This window comes from Anomaloglossus baeobatrachus, chromosome 6, assembly GCF_048569485.1.
Source record: "Anomaloglossus baeobatrachus isolate aAnoBae1 chromosome 6, aAnoBae1.hap1, whole genome shotgun sequence".
Taxonomy (NCBI): domain Eukaryota; kingdom Metazoa; phylum Chordata; class Amphibia; order Anura; family Aromobatidae; genus Anomaloglossus; species Anomaloglossus baeobatrachus.
Window position 1 is genome coordinate 440,955,060 of NC_134358.1, and position 21,127 is coordinate 440,976,186.

Sequence of the window (21,127 nt, forward strand, 5' to 3'; positions counted from 1 at the left end):
GCATGTTACAGTTTTCAGATTTAAGTAGAAAGATTGAATTTGATGGACCCATGTCTGTTTTTCAACCTATGTAACCAAATAAATAATTTAAGAACCATATTCAGCATAAATAAGAACAAGGAGTCCTGGAAGTGATGATATGGCCCCACAAAGTCCTGATCTCAACATCATCAAGTCTGCCTGGGATTATATAGCCGAAAGCCGAAACGCGTATTTACGCCTGTATATTATGATGGAATAAACTACAAAAATATTTCAGAAGATTTGGAGTGCCGGTCCTTTGTATTAATTATACTGGGATTATATAAAGAGACAAAAGGATTTCTGCAAGGTTACATCAATAGGTCTGTGGCTAGTCCCTCAAGATGTTTGGAAACACCTCTCTGCTGAGTTTTCTTTAAAAGCTGGTCACAAATGTACCTAGAAGTATTGGTTATTTTTTATATTTAACCATAGAATATCCCTACAGACTTCCGTAGCCTGTTATGAGCCAGTGATGTCACACGCTCGCTGCACACGCGCAGTTGGGTAACTAAGGAAGCCACCGGCCGCGGCTCCTAGTTAATTTCGTCATTCCTTGCCGCTCGCCATCCGCAGTGCCTGTCAGACCTTCACTCACACGGGGAGCGCCCTCCTGATTCTGTGTAATCTGATTGCGGCCTCAATCCACACAGCTCCGGGCCACCTGCACTGCTGAGGTTTGTTCAGCACCATCTTGGGTCTCCGTTGCATCTCCCAGTCTAGTACACACATATAATTACTCATAGTTTCATCTGTGTTTACCTTGGTGGGTTTGTTTCCAAGTATGCAGTTTTACAAAATTTAATTGCATTTAACTCATTTGTGCCACTATTTGTCATAGACCTGAAACACTTCAGGGTACTAAAGAAGCAGTCTTCATTGTATATAGCATATGTTGGGAAGTGCAGTAGTGTATCCTTGCTCTTAGCACATTTTTTTTTTTATATTTTTTAAGGCAAGGGGTGGTCATACCAAGCATTGTTTTGATTGAGATTTATTTGGTCTTCGTTTACTTTGCATTTTGTCAATTGATAAAAATAAAGTATTAGAATTTCTTTTTATGAAAGCATTCTGATTTTGCAGCATTTTTTTCCACACCTGCCTAAAACTTTTGCACAGTACAGTATGTGTGGTTTGTTACTATTTGTTACTGGCACGTTAAAAAGATGTAATTAAGAGCTTACCGGAAGTTAAAAGGGAACCTGTCAGGTGCAATATGCACCCACAACCACGAGCAGGTCTAGGTGTATATTGCTAATCCCTGCCTAACGGTCCCTGTATACACTAGCATAGATAAAGAAATCTTTAGAAAAAGTAGTTCTAAAGCTCCTTTATGATATGCTAATGAGCACAGGGAATGGTCACAAGGGTGTTCGATCCTACGCTCATTCCACCCTTTTAGCATGTTAGCACACCCACAGGGGTATGCTAACATGCTATTCAATGCCCCCTTTCCAGCGTCATCAACGGTTATGAGTGTATCTGTGTCCAATATCACCGCATCAGAAGCCAGGCAGTGCAGATGATCAGAATGCCCCACACTTCCGGTCATGCGCACTATGTAGCCGAGTGTACGCTTGCCAGTTTCAGAGAGTTCTAGTGCGCATGACCAGAAGTGCTGGGACTTCTGATCACGTGCACTGCCCAGTGTCTGATGCGGTGACAATGGACACAGGTATGCACGTCACTGCTGATGACGCCGGGTAAGGAGCATGGAAAAGCATGGTAGCACGTACCTGTGGGCGTGCTATCATGCTAAGAGGGCGGAATGAGGGCAGGAACTAACACCCTTAGGACTAGTCCCCATGCTCATTAGCATATGATAAAAGATCTTTAGAAATTATCTTTCTAAAGATCCCTTTATCTATGCTACTAGATACAGGGACGGTTAGGCAGGGATTAACAATATACACCCAGAATTGCTCGTGGTTCTGAGTTCATATTGCACCTGACAGATTCCCTTTAACTTTTATCATCGAACTAACACTGGTTTGTATAGAAATCTATGTCTGTAGGTTGTTCAGGTACCTTCTTTGGATAGGTGAGGAGCAGTCCCTAAAAATGGCCTTAGGGACCTTTAAAGGGAACCTGTCACCACTTTTTTGGCGTATAAGCTGTGGCCACCACCACCGGGCTCTTATATACAGCATTCTAACATGCTGTATATAAAGAACCCAGGCCGTTGTGAGAAGAAAAAAAAACAACACTTTATAATACTTACCTAACGGTTGGCGGTTTGCCATATGGGTGTCTCTGGTCCCAGCGCCTCCTCTTTCGGCCATCTTCGTCCTTCTGAAGCCTGTGTGCATGACGCGTTTACGTCATACACACTCGCCGATCCTGCGCAGGCGCACTACAATACTTTGATCTGCACCTGCTCAGGACCTGAATGCCGGTGAGTGTGGATGACTTTGGACGCGTAATGCACCGCGGCTAGAGAAGGAGAACAAAGATGGCCAAAAGAGGCGGCGCCGGGAACCGGACAACGGAGATGCCCATAAGGCCCACCGCACGACTGTTAGGCAAGTATTATAAAGTGTTTTTTATGTTCTCACAGCGGCCTGGGCTCTTATATACAACATGTTAGAATGCTGTATATAAGAGCCCGGTGGTGGTGGCCGCAGCTTATAGGCCAAACAATTGATGACAGGTTCCCTTTAGAAGCAGAAAAAGCCTATTGCACTGCAGTTTAAAGTCATTTTCTCAATGTAAATAGGTTGGAAACTTTCCCGCACAAAATTCATTGAAGAAAAATTACAAAATACACCATTTATCCAAAACAATTTGTCATAAAAAGGACTAGTGCGGCCATCGCCATTCACAGTGGCAATTATTCCCATAACGCACACATTTCACAACCTCCGTCCTTTATGCTGCAGCAAAACAATCATTTGCCAACAAAGCTGTCACTGTGGGACAGTCATAAAAACAAGTGAGGAAATTACCAGTTATGGTTCAGCACTTCACACTTAAGGGTCACTCTGCCAGCTCTTGACACCCCCCTCCTCCTTGATTTCTTTAACCCTTTCAATAACTCTTCTCTCCAGCATATACTGCCCTATTAAGAATAACACTTCCACTACTTGAGACTAAATTGACCTGCACAGAAAATAAACAGAGCATAAAGAAAAATTGCTACACGAGGCTCGCCCGCCTCAAACACAGTCTCCTTTCAAAATAAATGAAAGTGTCTGGAAGAAAATGTTGAGCCAGAACATGATTTCATTTGTTTCAGTCCGGGTGTTAAAATCACACAGGAGGTTGGAAAGGAAAATCAAAGCAGCATAATATCTGCTACTGTTTGCCGGGTGGAGAAAGGCACTTCTAGAATTATGAAGTATCACAGCATTTTTTTTTCTCGGCTTTAAAATGTGAAAATTATATTGACATGGTAAGGCGATGGTCCAACAAAAACACAGGTTATGACAAAAAAAAAAAAAAGACAGTTGCACTCAAATGCTCAAGTATGAAAACCATGAATGTAAGAGTATAGACCTGCATTACTGCTTAAGGAAATCTAGGAAAAAATTGAGATATTTAGAATACAAAAAATGGCCATTTTCATATCTGCCCAGTAGCCACGTCAAGGCATACCTTGCATACTGGGTACTGGTAAAGTATATCTTTGTACCGTGTTAGCCAGTAGATACCTGTGGCCAAACATTTCTGTAACTCTGATCACAGCATCATGGACATGAAATTGCTGGTATGGTAAGGAAACTTTAAATCCCAGAGAGATAGGAGACTTTGGGAATACAAACTTCTGATGACTTGACACATTCAGAGCAGGAAAGAATGTGTCACATGGATTTGTGTCTTTTTACATCAATTTAGGCTAAGTTCACATTTCCGCTAAAATCTATCAGTCACAATCCGCTGCTCTTGTAAACAACGGAATCCGTTTAGCGGATTCCGCTGCTCCCATAGACTTGTATGAGCAGCGGATTGTGACTGATGATGCTGCGTTGCATCCTCCGCCCGACTGATCAGTCGTGGAACGACTGACCGCCGGGCGGGGGGAACGCAGCATGTAACGTTTTTTGAGCAGCGAGATCCGTCGGATTTCGCTGCGCATGCTCTCTGGCTCCCTGCTTACGGTGCAAGGAGCCAGCGCTAAGCGGTGTAGGCCCGTAACCAAGGTAAATATCGGGTAACCAAGGTAAACATCGGGTGCTTTGCGGTTACCCGATATTTAGGCTGGTTACGTGTGCAGGGAGGCCGACACTTCCCCGCTCGGCCCCGCCCCCTCCCGCACTCCGCACATGTATGTACACACACACACACACACCTGTCCCCAGCCATGCAGACAAGCACTGCCACTGACACCCTCGTCTGGCCCCGCCCCCCCCGCTCGGCTCCGCCCCTCCCGCACTTTGCATGTGCACACACACACATACATACATACATACATACTTGCACATACACACACTCACTCACACATACACTCACCTGTCCCCAGCCATGCAGACCGCAGCACTTCCACTGACATCCTCAGCGCCTGGCCCCGCCCCCCGCTTGGCTCCGCCCCTCCCGCACTTTGCATGTGCACACACACACATACATACATACTTGCACATACACACACTCACTCACACATACACTCACCTGTCCCCAGCCATGCAGACCGCAGCACTTCCACTGACATCCTCAGCGCCTGGCCCCGCCCCCCGCTCGGCTCCGCCCCTCCCGCACTTTGCATGTGCACACACACACACACACACACACATACATACATACATACTTGCACATACACACTCTCTCACTCTCACTCACCTGTCCTGCAGTCCCTGCGGCACTGACGTCCTCAGTGCCACGGCCCCGCTCGGCTCCCCTCCCCCCCGAACTCCGCCCCCCGCACACAACGGAATCCGACAAAGAATTCTGTTCTTTGTCATCCGTTGTACAGCGTTGAGCAGCGCATCAGTCACATGCGTCAAGCGACGCATGTGACTGATACAAAACAACTGAAGTGTGAACTTAGCCTAAGAAAGGTGCTCCTCAGACCATCTGCGGCATCACAACTATGAACCAGACCCCAATCAGAGGACAATAAAACTTTCACACTGCTTATCTACAAACTGCAACAATATTTATGGCCACAGCAGTTTGTCCCCTTCCCATAGTGATAGTTCTGCTTCACATAACTTGTTTTATTTACTGCTCCATTCTATGTCCTGTTGTGTATAAATATGTGACTCTTCAGATTTTGTGTTATATTGAGCCTGAAGAAGAGACCTGAGTAGTCTCGAAAGCTGCTATTATTACCATCTTTTCAGTTAGCCATTAAAAGGTATTAATTACTGAGGACTCTCAGTTCTTTTAAACATACTGGGTACCTACACTTCATGATTTTCATACTTTAGCATTTCAGACAGCAACTGTCTTTTTTGTAATGTTCAGTTATGTCCCTGTTCACATTAGAATTTTGGGAGTGGCGTCCACCAGTGTTTTTTGGCAATACACCGGTTAGGCCGCTTTCACACCTCCGCTTTTTTCCTGTGCGGCACAATCCGGCACTTTGCAGAAAAACCGCAACCGTTTTTTTTTGCCGCCGGTTGCATTTTTTTTTGCATAGACTTACATTAGTGCCGTATTGTGCCGCATGGGCTTGCATTCCGTCCGTTTTTGCCGCATGCGGCAGATTTAGCCGATGCGGCGGCCGGATGGAACGTTGCCTGGCACGTTTTTTGTCTGGCAAAAAAAACCAAAATGCATTGCGCCGCATCCGGCTGATGCGGCGCGATTTGCAATGCATGCAAACCGCATCCGGTCTCCACACGCGTTTTTTTCCACTGCGCATGCTCAAAACCGGACAGGCCGCATGTAAAAAAAACTCATGCAAAGGATGCGGTATTGTCGCCGCATCCGTTGCACAGGTTTTAGAGCCGGATTGGCCGGCTCTGCTAAAACTGGAGGTGTGAAAGCAGCCTTAAAGGCATTTTCTTGGTCAACAAATAGGTAGAAAAGAAACAGTGTAGCCAAAATCAGCTCCAGGTCTGTCCGTCCTCATCATCAACTCTAGCAAACCCCAAATTCACATTTGTATGAATGGTCAACTGTAAGGTTCGGTCACCCAACCACCACCCAAACATCCATCTTCATTTAGCATAAAAGCAGACTGTGGCTACAGATGTTTCAACAAATAGACAGAAAATTTGGCAGGTGCTAAAAGGTTGGACATACTTTTTCTTCACAAAGATTTACGATCTTTAGCAAGGGAAGATTATAGGCAAGAGCCCAATGACAGTTATAAAAAAAAAATACGAGTCACATGTCCAAACACACATCTTGGGGTTACGTGAGAATGATCGGATATTAGGAAGATAACATTTATCTCTAAATCATCTTGGGATCAAAAGTAACTTACTTCAAAGATCCAGACAATCTGGGCTGCTGAAGGAGTTTTTCTGCGTGGTTTAGAGCCATAAGGTTATCACCTAAAGCCAAAGCTACGTATGCACTACAGGCCAGTACCGAACACCTGTGGAGGCAAAAGTGGACACTATAACAAAATATACAGAATACGCTAAAAGGCTGAGAAATGATCGTTCAAGCATGTAAAACATATGCTAGAGGGAATGCATTAACTGGTTCCCTCCCCCCAATTTATTTAGATGTGCATGTAGCCCCTTTTATAGACTAGTCCAGCAATACCTTTACCTGAGCAATTCGCTCCTTAGTTACTGAGAAATCGAGAGTTTGAATTGATATGTAAATGAGGTTGTAGTGGGATTTGTAGATCTGAAGCCTCAGTCACTCCAGCTCTATTCCTCACCCAGTGTTGCCTCCTACTTCACTGACGGCTCCTTTGTCTGTCGTCAAACAGCCTAGAGACTGACAGTTAAGCAGGAGGACACAATGCTGGGCAGAGAATAGAGCTGGAGTGACAGAGGCTTCAGATCTACAAGTAACACTACAGCCTGATTTCTCAGTAACAGAGGAAAAGACTGACCATGTAAAAGTATTGCTGGATTTGTCTGTGAAAGAGACACATATAAACAGTTTGGGGTTGATATCCTGCTGACACATTCCCTTTAACCAAATTGTCTCTTCTAACAAAGTGACTGTTAAAGGGAATCTGTCAGCAGGTTTTTGCTATTTAATCTGAAGACCACATGATGCAAGGGTTAAAACAGATTCATCAGCCCTGCCTCTCTTAGCACAGTGTGTGCTATTGTTTACCTGCAATGTTTGTTTTTACCTTCAGACGATTATCATTGCTGGAATAGGTAGCTATTGGGACACGCTCTCTGCTATGATTAGCACCTCATTGTCTATAAAAATGTACATAGAGAGTGGGCAAGGGCAGCTTTCTGAGCTCTCCTAAATGCTAAATCTAATAACACTGATTCTGTCACAACCATTGTACCCAGTAAAATAAGTGATACATAATTGAATTAGGGTCTCTTTGCAAACATCATGCTGCTCTCAGATGAGGTAGCAAAAACCTGCTGACAGATTCTCTTTAAAATATACTCTCCTTAAAGGGGTCATTCCATGTATCAATTTCTCACCAGAAGTCCAGAAAAACTTATTACATGTGTTCAAGTAATTAACAGCATATCTTAGCAAAAAAGATAACCCTTTACTATTTTTATTCTTCCCTTATTTCCCCTTGGTATTGCTTGAAATGTGTGCTGTTTGACTCTGAACAGAATAAGTTTCCTTCCCCCTCTGGCAGCTGACTACATAGTCCCTTTTTATTTGTCCCGTACAAAAAGTATTTTCAACTATACTGCAATGCTCTACACTTTCCATGATACGGGTGTTTCTGTAGTAAACAGAGGATCACTATGTAGAGGAGCTGGATGTCAGAGGAGAGTGACCTACCATGTGTCTACACCAGCACTCCGCCCAGCTGCCTGACTCCACATTGTTTTTCACTAGTTTGCCCATATTATGTGATATAGTTTATGGGACAAACTGTTCTATTTGTCACCCATCCAAAGAAAAGGTATGATCACATAGGGATCACCTGCTAAGACCCCCACTGATCCTGAGAACGGGGGCCCAAAGATGCCATTATGAATGGAGCGGTAATGCACATATGCTACCATTAGACACTGAGAGCCATGATTACACATGCTCACTGCACATGCACATTACATTAGCCGTGATTACACATGCTCACTGCCATTTCACTCCCACAGGGGACGTACATTCTTGTGATTGGTGGGGTTTACAGCAACCAGACATTCAGATAATAGATTTATTACCTATCCTGGGAATAGGATAGGCGCTATGATCTTTATGGGACAATCCCCTTTATAAATAATTCTTTATTAAATCACTTTTAATATTGGGTACTATAAATAGTACTTGTTTTAATGATCTATACAATATTTCATGTTGGGAAAACTCTTAAGGAAAATTACTGCTTTTAAAAAGCAAAAATCTATTTAGAAGCTTTAAATCGGTATCCCCATCTCCATGACCTTATCCCAATATGTAGTAGGAATAATAATAATAATATTATTAATATTATTATTAATAATAATAATAATAATAGAAAATACCTCCAATTAGAAATGTAGTATAGTTCTCCTGATTCACTATGTCACTTATGTTATGTGCAGGGCATTGCAGGATCTTAGGTATCCATGGTATACAATCAGGAGCAATTAACTGGCTATATGTGTGGTTGTAACGATGGATACCTAAGGTCATGAAAAATTAATAAACTTGAGTCAATCTGGCTAATGTTGGATTGCAAATATCCCAAGTATGGTGCCTTGGTATAATGGCGGTGGTTGTACAGGAAGATGCTCAGCTGCTCAGGAAACATCATGGGGTCAAGAAAAGTTTGTCTCTACGTCCTCACAAATAACCAGATATTTACTACGTTCTTCCCTATACAGTATAGGAAATGCTATAGAGCACAACGATTGCAAAATAGGAATCAAATGAAAAAATGATAGCAGTGATCAATAGACGTGTGTGCCCGCTTCCATTTCTGCACTAAAGCTGCATGTTCTACAAAGGGTTAACACCTCGAAGGGCCAGACGTGGCAGCTCATTCACATGGGCGGTTTTGATTTACTGAACTTGTGGAAATAAAAGGCAAGGTTCAGGTTTTAGTCTGACGAACGAGAATTACACCGACTTTCAAGTGAGCAAGAGAATAGAACGTTTACCATCATCGGCCCACAAGAAAGGGATCTCATGGAAAAATATATTGGATTTAGTGTGGAGCTTCCCGGAGAAATCTGTCCATACAAGACTTATTGGGGTCATAAAAATATCAAGAATTTACTGTATGTATGTATGTATGTATGTATGTATATAACTCCATGAAGAAGGCAAAATGATACAAAAAAAAAAAATGAGTGCCACTAGTTTCATGTATGTTATAGGGAGACAGTCACCACAAAACGCTAATAAAACCACTTACATAAGGACACAAGCCTAAAAAATAATTATACTTGAGTTGCCATAAAACAAAAAAAATGAACCAGATTTGGCGTGCGAATTTAGGGGCTACAGCAGCCTTGGTGTTGCGGATGACTCAGTGCACCATCACACCCCTCCATACTGACCAGGAAGCGCCGTCTGCACACAATCAGCGGCTCTACAACTCAGCACGGACCTCGCAGGAGCCCAGCCAGGCTCACATCTTAGAGCCGGCGGCCGCCATCACCGGCTCCTGTCTGCAGTACAGTACCAAGCTGTAACCACAAAAAGGAGCGATGAGCCTGTAATGTCACTATAATGGCGCTGCTGCAGTGTCCGGGCAGAGTTGCAGAGTCGTTAATGGAGTGGTCAATCGACTTATGACAAAGTGCTCAGTATGCAGATTGAGGGGGCATACGTGTGCACAGAACGATTGGCCCCATAAAGGTGCACTGAAGACCCTCATTTGCATACATTTTTTTTTTTTAAATGGCAACTAAACTGTAATAATCTATAATACAGATATTTCTTAATGAAACGTATAATTAGAATTTTGGGATGCTCGTTCTCCCTTCTAGAATATTAAATAGGGAAGAAGAGGACAGCTATTATTGTCTCGATAGGTGGAAGTCCTGAAAGTGGAACCTGCAGATAAACATTTTAGGCACACACTTTTGATATGACAAATGACTTGTATGATGACATCGCTGAATTTATTTGTAATCTGAGGTTCAACACTAGGAGTTGGGTGAAAAGCTTCATAGCGTCCTGGGCCAGTAGGCACATTGCTAATCTGTAGCCTCCAGAGGAGATCCCCATGAATCTCCTCCTACCAGCCGCGATCCTCAGTGCCTCCTCTGGTTAATGGGCTGGGGATGTCATCATGCAGTGCCTACTAATAAGAGGTGTAGGGACTACTGACTGGTAGGAGGTAGCTCACAGGGCTCTGGTCCAGAAGCCATTGACTACCAATGTAGCTGATGGACCAATGTAATCTATTTTATCATAAATACCTCAATGTGGTCCTCCACAGGCTTGTGCACCTCTGACATAGGTAAAGAGGATGTGATGATTCTCCCCCCCCCCCCATAAAATGACCAATAGAACTCGGGATTCAGTAAAGCAAAAAAAAAAAAAAATCAATAAAGTTAATAATCCCAAGTAGATTTATGGCATCTCAAAAACAAACATTTAAAGGGTTATGCCCATCTCCAAGATCCTATCCCGATATGTTGTAGGTGTAATAATAATAATAATATTAGCAAATGCCTCCAATTAGAAATGTAGTCTACTTGTTCTGATTCCCTGTCAGGGCATACGACCACGTACATAGGTCACAGATAGTTAGTTGCTAGTGGTCATAGCCATGGATACCTGAGGTCCTGCAATGCCCTGCACATGAGATGAGCGACATAGTGAATCAGGAGAACTATACTACATTTCTAATTTGAGATATTTGCTAATACAGTGGAACCTTGGATTACAAGCATAAACGTTCCGGGAATGTGCTTTTAAACCAAGTTACTCATATCCCCCATGGCATAATTGGCGCTATAATTATAAATAATAATAATATCAGAGCGAATTTTCCCATAGGGAATAATTAAAACCCAGACAATTCGCTCCACAACCAAAATTTACTGTATTTATACAAAGTTATTACAGTAATACAAAATAATGTAATGTTATTCATAAAATTACAGTACACTAAGGCTACTTTCACACATCCGGTTTGAGCACTGCGGCTCAATCCGGCTGTGAAACCTATGCAACGGATGCGGCGAAAACACTACATCCTTTGCATAAGTTTTTACATGCGGCCGGTCCGGTTTTTTCTGTTTGCGGCTCGCTACTGAGCATGCACAGTGGAAGAAACCGCATGCGGCGGCCGGATGCGTTTTTTTCCGCATCGCGCCGCATCCGGCGTCCATAGGCATGCATTGAACAATGCGCCGCAGCGGCCGGATGCGGCGCGATGCGTTTTTTTTTGCCGGAGCAAAAAACGTTGCAGGCAACGTTCCATCCGGCCGCGGCATCGGCTAATTCTGCCGCATGCGGCAAAAACCGGACCGAACGCAAGCCCATGTGGCACAATACGGCACTAATGTAAGTCTATGCAAAATAAACCGCAACCGGCAGCAAAAAAAACGGTTGCGGTTTTTCTGCAGAGCGTCGTATTGTGCCGCAGAGCAAAAACCGGATGTGTGAAAGTAGCCTAATACAAAATACTGTACAGTACTGTAAAAGCATATAAAACAAATTAAACTGCACTTTAGCTTACACTATAGAATTATTGGTGTGCGGGAGGTACAATACAAGCAATGTGCTTGTACTGGTTAGCAGAAAGAAAATACAATACTGCATCCACAAATGCAAATTGATAGACATGCTATATAGTATATACTGCACTGTACAATGGTATATTATATACAGTACATATGGACAGAAAGTTACCTCCAGAGCGGGTCAGAGTGCGGTGAAACGACAGAACTGGAAGTGTGCACGGTGAGTATTTGCTCTTATGGTAAAGCATTGCTCTTAAACCAAGTTACAAGTTTGTAAAAAGCTTTGCTTGTCTTGCAAAACGCTCTCAAACCAAGTTACTCTTAATCCAAGGTTCCACTGTATTATTATTATTATTATTACTACATCTATTACAAATTGGCATAGAATCTTGGAGATGGGAATACCCCTTTAGAGCAGCAATATATAAATAATCAAGCAACAAATTCGCTGATCATTTAGCAACTCACAACTAATTAAACCTAGTGTTAATCTGCGGTCTGCAGGAATCTGAGGTGTAACCAAACTGAGCCGGCTCCCTTCCCAAAGTAAACGGAACATTTCAGAGGTCCGCCCGCGAGCCGAGACCCTTACACATGTTCGGGGGGGATTACACACCACTAACAACCTATGTACATGATTACTCCCCCACTAACATATTAAATGAAGGATTTTTTGGTTCACACCACACAACTCCGCATTGTACGTTTCTATACATCCCGCATGCTCGTCCGGTGCTCCCACAATGCTCTGCTGTGGCGTATGTTGGCACCTAATAAATAAATTGTTTTGTGAGCGCACTGCTGACTTAGGAACATGTGAGAAACAAATGCCTTGTGCAGAGCCCAAGGTGATAAGACCTGAGATTTACCACGTCCTCTTCCTGGATCACACAGAAAACATTCCTGCAAGGAAATCCGAGCCACACATTTACCCCCTTCAAACAATCACACAACAGGATATGAGCATATTAACTTAAGCCAGTGACTTCTGCATTGGACTCGCCCGACAGGCAGCCCTTCATTTACTGCATTCAGCACTAATTGAAGGACTGTGATTCATTTAAAATGCTGATTTTATTTTATGTGCAGCTCTCTTATTTTGAGGGGGAAAAAAAAAGAAAAAAAAAAAATTATATATATATATATATATATATATATATATATATATATATATATATATATATATATATAAAGACTGCTAAAATCACAACCAAAAACAAAGGGCATAAAACAAACAAAACAAAGCTTCTTGAAGGTTGCTTAGACAGTAACAAGGATAGCAAACAAGACAAAATAATTTCCTTGACGCATCCAGACTGATCCTCGAAGGACAGTAAATGTGAGAGCCTTCCAAATTATACTCCAATATTGAATATTTGTAAACTAGAACTGCGAGATTGAAATCAGCACTAATCTGGAAGTGGATGTCAGTTCTGTCCCTTTATTACCTTACTCATTATCTGCACAGTGAGCACAATGTGTCAGTATTTTAGCACAGGACGTGTAGCTTTTAACAGCACGCGACTACCTAAAATTAACTGCATAACTGAATGCTTTGTTAGGGGTTGTCTGGGCGTATAATATTGATGACCTATCTTTTGGACACGTCATCAATCAGATCAGTGGGGGTCCGGCTCCCCCACGATCAGCTGTCACCAGATCTGTCAGCGGCCAGATGTAAACAATGAATGGAGCTGAGGACATCAATGTGTTTTGGCGCTGATCTGCAGATCTTGGCTGTGCTCTCCATTCAGTGCTCACATTCATCCAGTGTAGAGTTGAGCGAGTTCCTAACTATTTGTACTCGCTATACTCATAACGAGTACTGTCGAATACTCGCGTATCATTCCGAATAGCGTGTGCAATGCAAGTCAATGGGGAAAAACTCGCAATGTAACGAGTAACCCGAATGCTGCACTATTAGTGCGAGTAGCGAATAGTGCAGAATTCAGGTTACTTGTTACTTTGCGAGTTTTCCCCATTGACTTGCATTGCACACACTATTCGGAATAATACGCGAGTATTAGACAGTACTCGTTATGAGTATAGCAAGTATGAATAGTTAGGAACTCGCTCAACTCTAATGCTGCGTTATCAACAGCTCGTCGGTGGGGATGGTGGGCGTCCAGCTCCCACTGTTCGGATATTGATTACCTGTCCTGTGGATAGGTCAGCAGTATTATATGCCTAGTTTACTTGTTAAAAAGACAGTTACCCAGACTAAAGGTACGATTCTATGATTAATAGTGTCACGCACTCGAAACGCGTCAGTTGTTTTTAGACTACTTTCACACTTGCGTTAGTCGCAATCCGCCGCAATGAAAGCAACATAATCAGTTAACGGCTTGCGCTGTTTCCCATAGACTTGTATGGACAACGGATTGAGACTACTGTGTCTGCGTTGCATCCGCCGCCTGACGGATCAGTCGTGGAACAACTGACCATCGTGCGGCAGGAATGCAGCATGTAGCATTTTTTGAGCGACGGAATCTTTTTTTTTTTTTTTCCTTCACTGTGCATGCTCAGCTCTTATGTTTAATCACCGAAATCAATGTTTCTCTCTCGGCGGCCGAACGAGAGAGAGTGATCAGCTGATCGCCCGGCGGCAGGCTTTTGTGAGCGATCAGCTGACCGGCCGGCTTTTGTGAACGATCAGCTGATCGCCCGGCGGCCTTCGTTTGAGAGCGATCAGCTGATCGTTCACAATAGCTTGCCGCTGGTAAAGCAGTATAAAAAAAAAAAACAACGGATCGTTGTTTTGCAGCATCAGTCACATCAGTTGTGCCACTATCTGCAACGCATCCGTTGCATCAGTCACACAAGAGATTGTGACGGATGCAAAACAACGCAAGTGTGAAAGTAGCCTTATCCTTCCCCATCGCGTGTGCATGATTTAATCAAGACTTTATAAATAAAGAAGACCATTAGCGGACGGCTTGTGCAGACTCCATTTTCGCCTATGTCTGTACTGAGCTGCACCAGTCTTTCTTCCTGCACCCTCCGGATCTATTTCCCAGATCTCAGACATTAAGTGGGTGAGCTCTAATTTTCTTACAATTTGCTACCCAGACTAGACTCAATTTAAATCTTAATTCTTTTAAAAGGTTACCCTACACTGAGCTTGTACGTAGGAATTTTGGAAAGGCTTAGAATAAACAAGCATTGTTAACGGGTAGCAGTCACCTCCAAAAACGTCAATTCACCTCAGATATAAGGGAAATATGCAAGAAGAGATATGTTTTACATCATGTCTGGCTGCATTACTGGAGGAGCAGGGGCTACTGGAAGAAAATTAATTTTGTTTTTTCCTGCAGCTGCTTACTTCCAGAAATCGTGGTGGTGCAGGGAGCTGTTTCTCTCACTGATTACTATGCAGATTAACACTATATCTCTAGGTAAATATCTTTAATGAGTAAAAACCTCATTACTGTGAACAGCTGGGATTTTTTTCCCAATTATGCTAATCTCAATTACACTATTAGTACATTGGGCTTAATAGGTCCTAACCCTTCATGTGTAGACGCAAGCTTCCACTTTACACGTTGACACATTTATAAAAAGAAGTATAAAAAGACTAATGATGGGCAATACAAATGCATGGAGGCATTCTTTTTCCTTCTTCTCCCTGAGCAGCACTTTCCTTTGTAGCTAGTAAAAAAAAAAATAATAATAAGGCTTTGGATTGAAATATGAGGCTGTGGAGGTGACTTTTAGGAAGCTGAGGGGATCATGTTTTGTAGGCTTCATGCGGAGCTGGCCAGGAGAGTCGTGAGAACACTGAACATGACTCTCCTGAAGGTAGGTGGGCTATTACAGCTGCAATCTTCTGGTAACTGTCAAGCCCACTCTTGGTCTAGCAGTAAGTCATATATTTCATGGCAAGGCCTGGGGCGTCTTTATTCCTCTATTCCCAGGAGGCACACACTTTAATTATGCTCCAAAACAGGTCCTGAAGCCCATTCGTGCAAATACTGTTGTGTCCCTTCCCAGATGTCACATCCAATCTGAACACACACAAAAGCTTTTCAGTAATGAAGAGAGTTCATTCCAGTGCGGCCAAGGAGCCGTGAAGGAGGCGAATGCGGCAGCAATATCTGCCTACATGTGTGATATGTCCTGAGCACACTGATTGCTGACAGATGCCACTGTGGCGTCCAAGATGTGGCCCTCCATCCCACCAAACCGGGCAAATCTGCTCTACAGCAATTCGCAGTAACATGAGTATGGATCAATTGGCAATGCCTCTCACAAAATAGGAGCCACAACGTTTGCCCACCAGTCCGTTTGTGTAGGACCACACAGATGCACAGAAAACTCTTCGCGAGAGAACTGTGCCACGTGTCAGAGGGAGATTGCCGTTAATTCTAAGTAACAGCATTTCCAAGATGAAATGTCAGATCAGCTAAGTGTTTGCTTAACCATGTTAGACAGATTTCTGGAGCAGAAGAAGCCGAAGCACAAGCAACACTGACAAATCGCTTAATCCTAAACCCTGCGCTTCCATGACTGCCTAGGACACTTCATTGCTGGTCCTAAAAACACAGCAACTTATTCTGTATCAAAAAAGTATATATGTGTACTAGTCACGGCCACACATCTGATACACAGCGCCAACACCCAGTATATTACATATACCTAATAAAATCCCTGAGGACTAAACTGGACCCCATGAAATGAAAGATCGCCAACAGTAAAAGAGAACTAGTATGAGCCCAGCACATTAGAGGGGTATTCCCATCGCCAAGATCCTATCCGGATATGGAGTAGGTGTAATAATATTAGCAAATACGTCCAGTTAGACATGTAGTATAGATCTCCTGATTCACAATAATAATAAAAAATAATAATAATTTATTAATTTATATAACGCTATTAATTCCACAGCACTTTACATACCTTGGAAATACTGTCTCCATTGGGGATCACAATTTAGAGTCCCTATCTATATGTCGTTGGAGTATGGGAGGAAACCCACGCAAACACGGGGAGAACATACAAACTCCTTGCAGATGGTGTCCTTGGTGGGATTTGAACCCAAGACCCCAGCGCTGCCAGGATGCAGTGCTAACCACTGAGCCACCATGTTGCCCTACTATGTCACTTACCTCATGAGCAGGCAGGGCATTGCAGGACTTAAGGTATCCATGGTTATGACCACACATATAGTCAGTTAGTTGCTAGTAGTCATAAACATGGATACCTAAGGTCCTGCAATGCCTGCACATGAGGTAAGAGACATAGTGAATCTTAAGAACTATACTACATTTCTAATTGGAGTGATTGGATAATATTATTTATTATACCTACTACATAATGGGACAGGATCTTCGAGATCGGAATACCCCTTTAACAAAACAATGCCTGCACTACATGTCTAGAAAAAGACAAGCCAGCAGCAAGGACACCTATTCTCTAATAGGTCAGTGTGCCCGGGGGCTTTCACAATTAAAGTTCAGCCCTTTTATTAGCTTGTGTTAAATAGACTAACATAAAAAAACAAAGTGCTGCCACTGCGCTCTGTGCCCCCTTCATGACTGCGTAGGGCTCAGAAATCTAGTGATGAGGAAACTGGAAAAAGAGCAACACTCACTTTTCTATTAGAAAAAATAAAATAATAGAATCAGAATGAGGTAAATATTTCAGAACAAAAAAAATTTTCATGTACCCCATCAACACCTGGACAACTGGAACTTCAGGTTTTCACTGGTGACATTTTCACAAGAACCTATTGCTCAATGTCACTTGAAGCCATTCATTCTCATATCAGAACAGTAAAATTTACGCACGTGAAACCCTCAAGTAACACAGGAAGAATGTTACCAATAAATAAAAAAATAAGTTGGCTTTTCACACTGTATGTTCTCCATCTTGGAGGTTACAGGTTGCATTGAAAGACACTCGTCCATCAAGTTCTAAGGATTATTAATTTCTCGAATAATTCTAATCCCAACACTATTTGACATTAGATATCATCTATCCTATTTTAATATGCAGACGTTCTTGTGTAAACAGGGCCTGAGCTGTCAAGGACTATAATAATAATAATAATAATAATAATAATATTTATTCATTTATATAGCGCTATTAATTCCATAGCGCTTTACATACATTGGCAACACTGTCCCCATTTGGGCTCACAATCTAAATTCCCTATCAGTATGTTTTTGGAGTGTGGGAGGAAACAGGAGAACCCGGAGGAAACCCACGCAAACACGGAGAGATAATACAAACTCCTCGCAGATGGTGTCCTTAGTGAGACTAGAACCCAGGACTAGAGTTGAGCGCGGTTCGTGGTTCTCCAGTTCGAGTGATTTTGGGGTTTGTTCTAGATCGAACTAGAATTCGAGCTTTTTGCTAAAGCTCGATAGTTCTAGTTCCGTTCGAGAACGGTTCTAGCAGCAAATGCCAAGCTAATTACTAGCTGGCTTTCCGCTGTAATAGTGTAAGTCACTCTGTGACTCACACTATTATGAAATTTCAGCGTATAGTGTGCGGGAACAGCGCATTCAGATCACTGCTGTTTGTATAATGGCGATCGCTTTTTTTTTTTTTTTTTCCCCTAGTCTTCCTTCCCTAAGCGCGCACGTGTAGTGGGGCGAGCCAGCATGTCAGCCAATCCCAGACACACACACAGCTAAGTGGACTTTTAGCCAGAGAAGCAACGGCATGTATGATAGGATGTCCATGTCACATGCCCCTGCATTATAAAGAAGGGAATTTTGTTACTTACCGTAAATTCCTTTTCTTCTAGCTCCAATTGGGAGACCCAGACGATTGGGTGTATAGCTACTGCCTCCGGAGGCCACACAAAGCATTACACTAAAAAGTGTAAGGCCCCTCCCCTTCTGGCTATACACCCCCCGTGGGATCACGGGCTGCTCAGTTTTAGTGCTAAAGCAAGAAGGAGGAAAGCCAATAACTGGTTTAAACAAATTCAATCCGAAGTAACATCGGAGAACTGAAACCGTTCAACATGAACAACATGTGTACCCGAAAAAAACAAAAATCCCGAAGGAAACAGGGCGGGTGCTGGGTCTCCCAATTGGAGCTAGAAGAAAAGGAATTTACGGTAAGTAACAAAATTCCCTTCTTCTTCGGCGCTCCATTGGGAGACCCAGACGATTGGGACGTCCAAAAGCAGTCCCTGGGTGGGTAAATTAATACCTCAAGTTAGAGCTGCAAAACAGCCCTCCCCTACGAGGAGGAAACCGCCGCCTGCAGGACTCTTCTACCTAGGCTGGCGTCCGCCGAAGCGTAGGTATGCACCTGATAATGTTTGGTGAAAGTGTGCAGACTCGACCAGGTAGCTGCCTGGCACACCTGTTGAGCCGTAGCCTGGTGTCGTAATGCCCAGGACGCACCCACGGCTCTGGTAGAATGGGCCTTCAGCCCTGGTGGAACCGGAAGCCCAGCAGAACGGTAGGCTTCAAGAATTGGTTCCTTGATCCATCGAGCCAGGGTGGATTTGGAAGCCTGCGATCCTTTGCGCTTACCAGCGACAAGGACAAAGAGTGCATCCGAGCGGCGCAGGGGCGCCGTGCGGGAAATGTAGATTCTGAGTGCTCTCACCAGATCCAACAAATGCAAATCCTTTTCATACCGATGAACTGGATGAGGACAAAAGGAAGGTAAGGAGATATCCTGATTGAGATGAAAAGAGGATACCACCTTAGGGAGAAACTCCTGAATCGGGCGCAGCACTACCTTGTCCTGGTGAAATACCAGGAAGGGAGCTTTGGATGACAGCGCTGCCAGCTCGGATACCCTCCGAAGAGACGTGACCGCTACCAGAAAGGCCACTTTCTGTGAGAGTCTAGAAAGTGAAACATCCTTCAGAGGCTCGAAGGGCGGCTTCTGGAGAGCAACTAGTACCTTGTTCAGATCCCATGGATCTAACGGCCGTTTGTACGGAGGGACGATGTGGCAAACCCCCTGCAGGAACGTGCGTACCTGAGGAAGTCGTGCTAGACGCTTTTGAAAAAATACCGATAGCGCTGAGACTTGCCCTTTAAGGGAGCCGAGCGATAAGCCTTTTTCCAAACCAGATTGTAGGAAGGAAAGAAAAGTAGGCAATGCAAATGGCCAGGGGGACACTCCCTGTGCCGAGCACCAGGATAAGAAAATCTTCCACGTTCTGTGGTAGATCTTAGCAGACGTGGGCTTCCTAGCCTGTCTCATGGTGGCCACGACCCCTTGGAAAAACGGCCCTTGTGACAGTAAGTCTGGCCGGTCTGGTAGCGCCCACGGTTGGCCGACCGTGAGATGCCACAGATCCGGATACCACGACCTCCTCGGCCAGTCTGGGGCAACGAGCAAGACGCGGCGGCAATCGGACCTGATCTTGCGTAGCACTCTGGGCAAGAGTGCCAGAGGGGGAAACACATAGGGCAGCTGGAACTGCGACCAAACTTGCACTAAGGCGTCTGCCGCCAGAGCTCTGTGATCGCGAGACCGTGCCATGAACGTTGGGACCTTGTTGTTGTGCCGGGACGCCATTAGGTCGACGTCCGGCCTTCCCCAGCGGCGACAGATTTCCTGAAACACGTCCGGGTGAAGGGACCATTCCCCTGCGTCCATACCCTGGCGACTGAGGAAGTCTGCTTCCCAGTTTTCGATGCCGGGGATGTGAACTGCGGATATGGTGGAGGCCGTGGCTTCCACCCACATCAGAATCCGCCGGACTTCCTGGAAGGCTTGCCGACTGCGTGTCCCGCCTTGGTGGTTGATGTATGCCACCGCTGTGGAGTTGTCCGACTGAATTCGGATCTGCTTTCCTTCCAGCCACTGCTGGAAGGCTTGTAGGGCAAGATACACTGCCCTGATTTCCAGAACATTGATCTGAAGGGTGGACTCCTGCTGAGTCCACGTACCCTGAGCCCTGTGGTGGAGAAAAACTGCTCCCCACCCTGACAGACTCGCGTCTGTCGTGACCACCGCCCAGGATGGGGGTAGGAAGGACCTTCCTTGTGATAATGAGGTGGGAAGAAGCCACCATTGAAGAGAGTCCTTGGCCGTCTGGGAAAGGGAGACTTTCCTGTCTAAGGACGTCGACTTCCCATCCCATTGGCGGAGAATGTCCCATTGAAGTGGGCGCAGATGAAACTGCGCAAACGGGACTGCCTCCATTGCTGCCACCATCTTCCCCAGGAAGTGCATGAGGCGTCTTAAGGGGTGCGACTGGCCTTGAAGGAGAGAGTGCACCCCTGTCTGTAGTGAACGCTGCTTGTCCATCGGAAGCTTCACTATCGCTGAGAGAGTATGAAACTCCATGCCAAGATATGTTAGTGATTGGGTCGGTGACAGATTTGACTTTGAAAAGTTGATGATCCACCCGAAAGTCTGGAGAGTCTCCAGCGCAACGTTCAGGCTGTGTTGGCATGCCTCTTTAGAGGGTGCCTTGACAAGTAGATCGTCCAAGTAAGGGATCACCG

At 44.3% G+C, this 21,127-nt stretch overlaps 1 protein-coding gene across 3 annotated transcripts in view; it reads right to left on the minus strand.

The window, feature by feature from the left end:
- CNOT10 (CCR4-NOT transcription complex subunit 10) overlaps positions 1 to 21,127 on the minus strand; it is a 144,692-nt gene that overhangs the window by 26,319 nt on the left and 97,246 nt on the right. For all 3 annotated transcript variants that reach the window (XM_075315238.1, XM_075315236.1, XM_075315237.1), the window contains one exon: positions 6,389 to 6,502. In XM_075315238.1, coding sequence (XP_075171353.1) covers positions 6,389 to 6,502 — 114 coding nt within the window. The remainder of the gene's footprint in view (positions 1 to 6,388; positions 6,503 to 21,127) is intronic.